At 43.3% G+C, this 11,525-nt stretch overlaps 1 protein-coding gene across 1 annotated transcript in view; it reads right to left on the minus strand.

Annotated features, from left to right (window-relative positions):
* chst11 (carbohydrate (chondroitin 4) sulfotransferase 11) overlaps positions 1-7,148 on the minus strand; it is a gene marked incomplete at both ends in the record, with an annotated part of 13,344 nt that extends 6,196 nt beyond the window's left edge. The window contains one exon of the mRNA XM_084330511.1: positions 7,134-7,148. Within this exon, the coding sequence (XP_084186637.1) occupies positions 7,134-7,148 (15 nt within the window). The remainder of the gene's footprint in view (positions 1-7,133) is intronic.
* Positions 7,149-11,525: the final 4,377 nt, after the last annotated feature.

Raw genomic sequence — 11,525 nt, forward strand, 5'->3', positions numbered from 1 at the left:
TTACATACATAATAACAGAACTAAAATGTAATTCTTTATGTTCCTTTCGATCAAAACCCTGCGTTTTTTAAATGGATAATCTTACCATCACCATGAACACATCTATTCTCTAGTCCAGTGGTTCCCAAACTGTGGTGCGTGCACCCCTTGTGGTGCGCGAGCGCCCTCTAGGTGGTGCGTGACATGAAAAGGCTAATGGTAGTATAAAAAAATATATATAATAATAATTTTACAATAAAATTTCATACAAATCTTAGTCAAACCTTTAGTATTATGGATATTAAACATGCTGGCAGAGTACATGCATCCATGTTGTCGTGAACATTTTAATTAAATAAGGAAATTCCCTATCCATAGTCGCCGTGGGAAGAGATCAAATAAAAAATCAAATCTGTGCACGGAGACCAGCAACAATTTTTTCGAACAGAAACCCATTGGGGGGTGCGTCAGCTAGGTCGGGAGGTGACAGGGGGTGCACGGCCAAAAGAGTTTGGGAACTGCTGCTCTAGTCTATACATATTCATCTCAGACAACACGGAACATAGCTCAGAGGAAGGGTGACGAGGCAACAGCTCTCCTGTCCCGTGCCGGGGGCAAAAATCTATTCTCTATTCCAGGAAATGAATTTCAAAGAAAAGACTTGTGTGTGAAACATCCTCGGAGGAGCTGGAGGGTGAGCAGCGAGGTCCTGTCTTCCCACCACCTCTGATACCCCCGTTCTCTCCCCGCTCTCCCTAACCAGTCATTTAAAACCCCTCACGCCCTACTTCCCCATGAAATTAGTGTGAGGGTTTGAGGGTGCAAGGATTCGGAAGTGATGCCACTGAACTGTCGATGGAGCCACACCCTCCTTTTCCATCTGGTTTTCCCCTGCAGTACACAGGACTAACTATGGTCGGTCACTCACTCACTCACTCACTCACTCACTCACTCACTCACTCACTCACTCACTCACTCACTCACTCACTCACTCACTCACTCACTCACTCACTCACTCACTCACTCACTCACTCACTCACTCACTCACTCACTCACTCACTCACTCACTCACTCACTCACTCACTCACTCACTCACTCACTCACTCACTCACTCTGGCACAGCCCTGACATGGTGTGGAGAGAGGTCTGCCTATGCCATACTAAGGTTTCATTCCCATCTACAAGTTTCCCCTTCTTTTGAATGGGGATAGTTGCTTCTTTTGAATGGGGGTAGTTGCTTCTTTTGAATGGGGATAGTTGCTTCTTTTGAATGTGGATAGTTGCTTCTTTTGAATGTGGATAGTTGCTTCTTTTGAATGGGGATAGTTGCTTCTTTTGAATGGGGATAGTTGCTTCTTTTGAATGGGGATAGTTGCTACTTTTGAATGGGGATAGTTGCTTCTTTTGAATGGGGATAGTTGCTTCTTTTGAATGGGGGTAGTTGCTTCTTTTGAATGGGGGTAGTTGCTTCTTTTGAATGGGGATAGTTGCTTCTTTTGAATGGGGATAGTTGCTTCTTTTGAATGGGGGTAGTTGCTTCTTTTGAATGGGGATAGTTGCTTCTTTTGAATGGGGGTAGTTGCTTCTTTTGAATGGGGATAGTTGCTTCTTTTGAATGGGGGTAGTTGCTTCTTTTGAATGGGGGTAGTTGCTTCTTTTGAATGGGGATAGTTGCTTCTTTTGAATGGGGGTAGTAGTTGCCTCTTTTGAATGGGGGTAGTTGCTTCTTTTGAATGGGGGTAGTAGTTGCCTCTTTTGAATGGGGATAGTTGCTTCTTTTGAATGGGGATAGTTGCTTCATTTGAATGGGGGTAGTTGCTTCTTTTGAATGGGGATAGTTGCTTATTTTGAATGGGGGGTAGTTGCTTCTTTTGAATGGGGATAGTTGCTTCATTTGAATGGGGGTAGTTGCTTCTTTTGAATGGGAGTAGTTGCTTATTTTGAATGGGGGTAGTTGCTTCTTTTGAATGGGGATAGTTGCTTCTTTTGAATGGGGGTAGTTGCTTCTTTTGAATGGGGGTAGTTGCTTCTTTTGAATGGGGGTAGTTGCTTCTTTTGAATGGGGATAGTTGCTTCTTTTGAATGGGGGTAGTTGCTTCATTTGAATGGGGATAGTTGCTTCATTTGAATGGGGATAGTTGCTTCTTTTGAATTGGGGTAGTTGCTTCTTTTGAATGGGGGTAGTAGTTGCCTCATTTGAATGGGAGTAGTTGCTTTGGGCTCCGTGCGGGGTTGCCGACAAAACGAAGTGGTGTTCTGCAAGAAAGTTAAACTTGAGTCAACTTTTGCCGTAATGCAATGTAACAAGGTATCGTATTATTGTCTCATTAAAAGTGACACCTTTCTCTGCATCTCCCCAAATCATCATCAAACGGCGTTATCCTGCTTCCAATTGCAAGATATTAACAACACAAAAGCTGCCCCCCAGCCGCTAATAAACACTCTGCCGCGCGTGCCGGGATGCGCACGGATCCAAGCGACTTGCCAGAGGCAGCTTCACTTCAGCTCAACACGGACAATTAACCCTCTGCAACTTCTCCTTTGTTGTCTGTGTGCGTCAGTGATTACGTTTCTTCAACTGTAGAGTATGTTTATTTCCTGTTAACATTGCACACCTTTGTGTATTTCTGTTTCCGATTTGTAAAATGACTTGGAAGAGGCGAAGTGCGCTAGCTTACATTGTGAGTGAACGGCCGTTCGTGTTACAGTAACAACCTCTGTCCTCTGAATACCACCTGTACTAAGGGGGAGGAGTCATCTTATAATTGCGCTCTAGGGATTGGATGTGTCCCGATAAAGACGCCGCTACATTTTGAGCGATATATTTAGCTAATTTCCCAGTAAGCTAGCTAGTGTGTCATGCTTGGGTATCAATGGATTCCTTGCAATCTCAAGATTCATTTTTTTTATACACTTTTTCTCCCATTTTCTATATTTTTCTCCCATCCCAATTTCGTATCGTCCAATTCAACCCTCCCCCGTCACGGATGCTGTTTCTTGCCTCCCACAAGCCGGCTGCAATGTGGACTAAGTCATACATAGCACAAGTCCCCTCCGGTACTTGAGGTAACAGCAGTCGCATCTTTTCACCTGCGCAGCTCGATCTCTCAGTGGCGAGGAGTAACGCGTGGGAGGCTCACGCTGCCCCCGACACTTCCTGATTCTACTGCGCAGGCGCACCAACCGACCTGTAGGAGTCGCTGTCCACAACGCCCGATCCCCACCCATCAGTTTCCCACCCCCTAATATGGCCAATGTGTATTAGTATGAACGACCAGCTAAACTGAAAGCAATGTGGAGCGCTGGGCTCGAACAGGCGAGCCCAGCGTCTCCAGTATTCGTGGCGAGCGCCTTGCCCACTACGCCACGTAGCCGCCCAAGATTCATATGATATCAATGACTTTGCGCTCGCTTAGAAACTCAGCCCTTCAGAAGTCAGTGACGGTGCAACAAGGTGGGGATGATATATGGGCAGCTATAGCATTAGCAAGTGAGTGTAACGTTGACCAAACAACTTTCACATTCCACAACTGGCTGTGTGCCGACGCTTAACATTAGTCGCGTCGTGGGTCTAGATGGTTTTCTGCTCGTTTCTTTCTCCCTCTTTTACTCACTCCCTCGTTTCTCTGTCTCCTCGACCACCCGTCCCTCTGTCGTTGTGTTGAGAGAGAGAGAGAGAGAGAGAGAGAGAGAGAGAGAGAGAGAGAGAGAGAGAGAGAGAGAGAGAGAGAGAGAGAGAGAGAGAGAGAGAGAGAGAGAGAGAGAGAGAGAGAGAGAGAGAGAGAGAGAGAGAGAGAGAGAGAGAGAGAGAGAGAGAGAGAGAGAGAGAGAGAGAGAGAGAGAGAGAGGGAGAACATGGGAGGGAATCTCTCTCACTACTTTCTGGTATTGGATAATATCAGGATAATACTGGGGTAAAATTGATTGATTGATTGAAAACAGATTGCAGAATGGGTACAATACATTACGGCTCAATACAAACAAACTGCTAAGGTGCTGCAGGCCAGAAAAATACTTTTGTCTTGTTTACATCGGGGTCCCCCATTTCCAATTCATCATGACATTTATGACATACACGACATACAGATATACAGAACTGTGTAGTAAAAAGAGACCATAAAAAATATATACATCCGAAGGGGAAGAAACTGTACATTGGTGGGGGGGGGTTGGACATTTACAGGGGCCAGTTTCTAATTGCAGCGACTCTTTGAGATCGGTTTTGAAGGAGGGTAGGGATTCACATTCCTTCACAGTTTTGGGTAGGGCGTTCCACATTATTTGAGATTGTATTGGAGAATTACCCCAATGCTAGAATGAGATACCAAAAACCATGTGTAGACATGTTAGAAATGAGATGTTTTGGACAGTACATGTATTTACAGTTTTAAAGTCAATCCAAATCACTAGTGTGAATGTGATATATCACAAGAATAAAGTACTCAACCTCTACTGTCTTAAACTATGAATGAGCACAACACCTTTAGATAATAACTCAACCTCTACTGTCTTAAACTATGAATGAACACAAGTTCAACACTAACTTACTGTACCATCTTTAGATAATAAAGTACTCAACCTCTACTGTATTTAACTATGAATAAACACAACACTCTAACTCACTATCTTTAGATAATAAAGTACTCAACCTCTACTGTCTTTATCTACGAATGAACACAACACTCTAACTTTCCATCTTTAGATAATAAAGTACTCAACCTCTACTGTCTTTAACTATGAATGAACACAACACTCTAACTTTCCATCTTTAGATAATAAAGTACTCGACCTCTACCGTCTTTAACTATGAATGAACACAACACTCTAATTCATCATCTTTAGATAATAAAGTACTCAACCTCTACTGTCTTTATCTATGAATGAACACAACACTCCAACTTACCATCTTTAGATAATAAAGTACTCAACCTCTACTGTCTTTAACTATGAATGAACACAACACTCTAACTTTCCATCTTTAGATAATAAAGTACTCAACCTCTACTGTCTTAAGCGTCTTTGAGCACCTGGAAAAGCGCTATATAAAATAGATGTATTATTATTATTATTAAACTATGAATGAACACAACACTAACTTACTATACCATCTTTAGATAATAAAATACTCAACCTCTACTGTATTTAACTATGAATAAACACAACACTCTAACTTACCATCTTTAGATAATAAAGTACTCAACCTCTACTCTATTTAACTATGAATAAACACAACACTCTAACTTACCATCTTTAGATAATAAAGTACTCAGTCTCTACCGTCTTTAACTATGAATGAACACAACACTCTAACTTACCATCTTTAGATAATAAAGTACTCAACCTCTACCGTCTTTAACTATGAATGAACACAACACTCTAACTCACCATCTTTAGATAATAAAGTACTCAACCTCTACCGTCTTTAACTATGAATGAACACAACACTCTAACTTACCATCTTTAGATAATAAAGTACTCAACCTCTACTGTCTTTAACTATGAATGAACACAACACTCTAACTTACCATCTTTAGATAATAACGTACTCAACCTCTACTGTCTTTAACTATGAATGAACACAACACTCTAACTTACCATCTTTAGATAATAAAGTACTCAACTTCTACAGTCTTTAACTATGAATGAACACAACACTCTAACTTACCATCTTTAGATAATAACGTACTCAACCTCTACCGTCTTTAACTATGAATGAACACAACACTCTAACTTACCATCTTTAGATAATAACGTACTCAACCTGTACTGTCTTTTTTTTTTATCCACTTTTTCTCCCATTTTCTATATTTTCTCCCATCCCAATTTCGTATCATCCAATTCAACCCTCCCCTGTCACGAACGCTGTTTCTTGCCTCCCACAAGCCGGCTGCAATGTGGACTAAGTCATACATAGCACAAGTCCCCTCCGGTACTTGAGGTAACAGCAGTCGCATCTTTTCACCTGCGCAGCTCGATCTCTCAGTGGCGAGGAGTAACGCGTGGGAGGCTCACGCTGCCCCCGACACTTCCTGATTCTACTGCGCAGGCGCACCAACCGACCTGTAGGAGTCGCTGTCCACAACGCCCGATCCCCACCCATCAGTTTCCCACCCCCTAATACGGTCAATGTGTTTAGTATGAACGACCAGCTAAACTGAAAGCAATGTGGAGCGCTGGGCTCGAACAGGCAAGCCCAGCGTCTCCGTCATTCGTGGCGAGCGCCTTGCCCACTACGCCACGTAGCCGCCCAACCTGTACTATCTTTAACTATGAATGAACACAACACTCTAACTCACCATCTTTAGATAATAACGTATGCATATTATGGTTCTCACGTCTGAGGCACTCATGGATATTATATCCCTCCTAATGTTGAGGAATTTATTATGTCTTAATCCTGTTTGTACCATATGGTCTACATCTATATCATTCAGTAAAAGCTGGGTGGGGGCGGTTTAGATGAGACAGTGATATCAACCGTCTCCAGGAGACCCACGGATGTCAACGACCTCTAGTGATGTAGTCATGTTATGCGGGGGGGGGGGGGGGGGGGCAGGGTACATGTAGATAACATCACCCAGCCAATGTCTCTGTCCATTACCAACCCAATCCTCTGCAGACAGAATACCTACACTAACAGCTCAGCAGTTGTTATTAAAATCATATTAAAATCATTAGTACCAAAGCTCAGAAAGCAGTTATAGAGGCTACACACACACACACACACACACACACACACACACACACACACACACACACACACACACACACACACACACACACACACAGCTCCGTTTCCTCAGGACAGGGCCTCTTGCTACTTTCTCCAAAGTTGCCTACTGCAGCTTTAATGTGCTTAATGGCTGTATTTTTATATATAAATACAATTTATTTTTACCCATTCACTCACACATTCACACCGACGGACGGCGGAGGCGACCGTGCAAGGTGCCAAGCTGCTCATCGGGAGCAATTAGGGGGTTAAGTGTCTTGCTCAAGGACACACCGACATGCTGTCCGGGGAGGAGCGGGAATCGAACCGGGAATCTCCGGCTTGCCAGACGACTGATCTACCTCCTGAGCCACTGTCGCCCCGTTTTAGCCATGATGTTAAAGTACAGAATGATGTCATCCAAAATATTGTCCTTACTTACAGGATCCAAACCCATGTTGTTGAGGATAAGTGGTCGACACACATCCCTCTGTGTTATTCCTGAGCTCCTGTGGCACACGTACATTATTACCTTATTCACTCTACTGTGCTGCCACAGCAGAGACGTCTGGCAGAACCCATTATCACTCGGGGAAAAAACACATTCGGGCTTGTTTATATTTCTCAAACCAGTGACAATCATCTAGGGTGGTGCTAAGACCAAAATGCAACTTGCAAAATAACATTGCTCTGTCAAAGTTTTCCATCATCAGAGTGCAGCCTGCTAACCTCCAAGACTTGTTGTTGTTGTTGTTTTTCCTAGTGATGGGGATTTAGTTCAGATCAAATTGTTTTGGGAATGGGAAGCTTATATTAGACATCAACATCCTGTGTCATGTGTCAGACTATACAGTATATACACTGGTGTTTAAACTGACATCATATTGCAGTAATAACAACATCATACTGCAGTATTAACAGATATCAATAACAACATCATACTGCAGAATTAACAGGCAATAACAACATCATGCTGCAGTATTAACACTAACAGGTATCAATAACAACACCATACACTGCAGTATTAACACTAACAGGTATCAATAACAACACCATACACTGCAGTATTAACACTAACAGGTATCAATCGTTGTAACAACTGTAACAATGACAATAAAGATCTATTCTATTCTATTCTAATAACAACATCATACTGCAGTATTAACAGGTAATAACAACATCATACTGCAGTATTAACAGGTATCAAACTCACAACCTTCTGCTGCCCACACATCCACTCCCCTGTCTCAACAACAGGTATATTTCACCTTGCTTAGCAGCTTTCAGGTTTGGCACAAGATAGTATCTGCAAAATTCGAACTCACATTTTTTCCACTACAAGGCCACTGTAGTGCAAGACCTGCAAGACACACTAGATCAAGATCAACCATAACATCGCAGAAAACTGCAACAGCAGTGCTTAATAAATTATGTCTATTGATTTTCAGTTTTTTGAAGGTGAGGTAATGACCAGCCAGTTAGTGCAGACCTTATTTCCAGACTGGATGTGCCTGTTTAATGTTAAAGGTAGAATCTGCGGCTACGTGGCGTAGTGGGCAAGGCGCTCGCCACGAATGACGGAGACGCTGGACTTGCCTGTTAGAGCCCAGCGCTCCACATTGCTTTCAGTTTAGCTGGTCGTTCATACTAATACACATTGGCCGTATTAGGGGGTGGGAAACTGATGGGTGGGGATCGGGCGTTGTGGACAGCGACTCCTACAGGTCGGTTGGTGCGCCTGCGCAGTAGAATCAGGAAGTGTCGGGGGCAGCGTGAGCCTCCCACGCGTTACTCCTCGCCACTGAGAGATCGAGCTGCGCAGGTGAAAAGATGCGACTGCTGTTACCTCAAGTACCGGAGGGGACTTGTGCTATGTATGACTTAGTCCACATTGCAGCCGGCTTGTGGGAGGCAAGAAACAGCGTCCGTGACAGGGGAGGGTTGAATTGGATGATACGAAAATTGGAAAATATATAGAAAATGGGAGAAAAAGTGGATCAAAAAAAAAAAAAAGTAGAATCTATAATGCTGTCAAACATGACCTCTAGGCAAAAGAGCCCTGCTTGGTACTGCACTTTATTTAAATGTTTTGTTTTGGTGGGGATGGGGGGAGGGGCTGCAGTTACTGGCCACACCCCTGGCTCTGGCAAGAGAGGTCGGGAGAAATTCACAGTGTAATAAGTGGCTAAGCTCCAACCCAGACATCGAACCAAAACAAAAAAAATTGCAATAGCAAATATAAACAAAGCGTGAGCAAGAAAGCCATCACATGGAAGTTCCGCAGGCAAAGGACAACTGGATTGCAATTGTCAAGGAAATAGACTGTATGGTGAAATAGACTGTGTGGAGAAATTGACTGTATGGAGAAATAGACTGTATGGAGAAATAGACTGTATGGAGAAATTGACCTTGTTTTTGTCTACCCAAATGTTTACCGTTTACTGTGAGCGATTTGTAGTGCCAAATTTCCCTCTGGAGGAATAAAGTATTTCTATTCTATTCTATTCTATTCTATTCTATTCTATTCTATTCTATTCTATTCTATTCTATTCTATTCTAATCTATCCTTAATGGTCTCAGTATACAGTACTTGCTTTTAAATACGTGTTAGTGTGCAGCACAAGAGAGCGGAGCCACGTATCCTGCTGTGTACTTTGTGCACGTCCTCAGAAATGAACGCCACGCGTCCAAAAGATGCAATGAAGCGGGTGAACAGCGGGGGGCTAGAAGTGGCTGTTTGACAGCATTACAGACTCTACCTTTAAGTCAATGAAGTTGTTGATTGTCACATGGTGTGCTCACTGCTCCGGGCCCAGAATGACTCGCTATACGCCACCTGAACTCACTCATCAGAAATAACACCCTTCGTCCCCAAGTGCAATCAAGTGCAAGGTTTTGATTCAGCTCAGTCACTAGCGCTGCTGCCTTTCATGCTAGCAAGCACAGTACTTGCCGGTTAGAAACAGAGTCGGCTGTGCTGAGTGCTAATATTTGGTGAAATTCTCTTCATATCCCGACAGCTACCAAGAAATCAAATGCTGTGAAAAGATCTATCTGGCCTCTGTGTCCCAGACCCTGTAATCAGACACTCACGGCGTCTGAATCTTAATAACAACCAATCAGATTTATTTCTGCCTGCCGGGTGGAGTTCACAGGAACTAAACACGACCCTGTGTTGCTCGTTGAAAACCCCCTGCCGATCAGACGCCGGGAAATATCTTTTATTCTTTTTTGGAAAATCCATCTTGAAACTGCCAGTGCCTCTGGGAGTCTGTGGAAAACTTTTGGTACGTGTGCAGACTGAGCGCATGGGCACCAGGCTTCAGAAGTGATGCAGAGCTTGTTCTATTTCTCATGGACCTGTAATTCACTCTTGCTCATTTTTTTTAAATTGCCTATCCATTTACATTTACATTTTGTCATTTAGCTGACGCTTTTATCCAAAGCGACTTAGGGAGAACGGGGATGGTTGTCACACCTTTTACTCTAGTGCGAATTGCTCATCATCAAAACATCTTTCAATAGTCATTCCTACATTAAATTGAAGCTTATAATATGTTGGCTCGAAATCTGTATCCCTCTCGTTTTCCAACGTATTGTAACAAAGAGGAAATTACCTATCAAAGATACTCTGACACATTGTGACAAACCAACGCCATCACAGGGATGGTTGTCACACACTATGTCACTATGTGTTTTAATGAGAAAAATCGTAAAAAGAAGGCAAGAAGGAAGAACAACATTTTAAAGTTGAATTGCATTGACAAGTTGACATAACTTAATGCATCTTAACATGAACATAAACAGGAAACACATCTTTAGGCCATCCTATATAACAAAATAAGAACAAAATAAATAGGCCTAACAATAATAGCCAACACAAGGCTACACTTATTCACTATCTGAGTTACAGTGATGGCAAATGTAGGGTCTGGGCACTCCAACTAAGCAGAGCTTGTGTGCCCACTGGTTGCACATCCAACACTTCTCCCATACCTCCCCTGAACAGCTGTTGGAGAACATTTCCATACAAACCAAACAAAAACAATCATCTTCATCTGATGAAGACTCCTCCTGTCTCTTTCTTTTCCGTTTCTTCTTCTTGCTGGCTGCCTTTTCCAGCTGGGGTGGAGTACACTGGGATGTACTAGGCTTGGCAGGTGGTCTAGGCTGGGATGTACTAGGCTTGGCAGGTGGTCTAGGCTGGGATGTACTAGGCTTGGCAGGTGGTCTAGGCTGGGATGTACTAGGCTTGGTAGGTGGTCTAGGCTGGGATGTACTACTAGGCTTGTCAGGCGGTCTAGGCTGGGATGTACTACTAGGCTTGTCAGGCGGTCTAGGCTGGGATGTACTAGGCTTGGCAGGTGGTCTAGGCTGGGATGTACTAGGCTTGGTAGGTGGTCTAGGCTGGGATGTACTACTAGGCTTGTCAGGCGGTCTAGGCTGGGATGTACTACTAGGCTTGGCAGGTGGTCTAGGCTGGGATGTACTAGGCTTGGCAGGTGGTCTAGGCTGGGATGTACTAGGCTTGGTAGGCAGGCTGGGCTGGGGTGCATTGCACTTTGCTCGGTCTGTCCTCAGCTCATCCATCACCTCCTCCAAGTTGGTGAAGAATTAAAAGCACACATGTGACAACTAACTCCAAAGAGAATGTGACGACCAACCCCAACTGGAATGTCTTGCTAGTATCAAGGCTAACAACCATCTAAAAACGAGTTAGTTAGCCAACAACAATCACACTTTTTAAGGGTAACAAGTGTTTCATTATAAACCAATTGTGTAAAAGCCTAGAAGAAAAATACTCAGGAGCTGAATATTTACAATTTCACATGAA

This window comes from Notolepis coatsorum (assembly GCF_963971535.1).
Source record: "Notolepis coatsorum genome assembly, chromosome: 15".
Lineage (NCBI taxonomy): Eukaryota > Metazoa > Chordata > Actinopteri > Aulopiformes > Paralepididae > Notolepis > Notolepis coatsorum.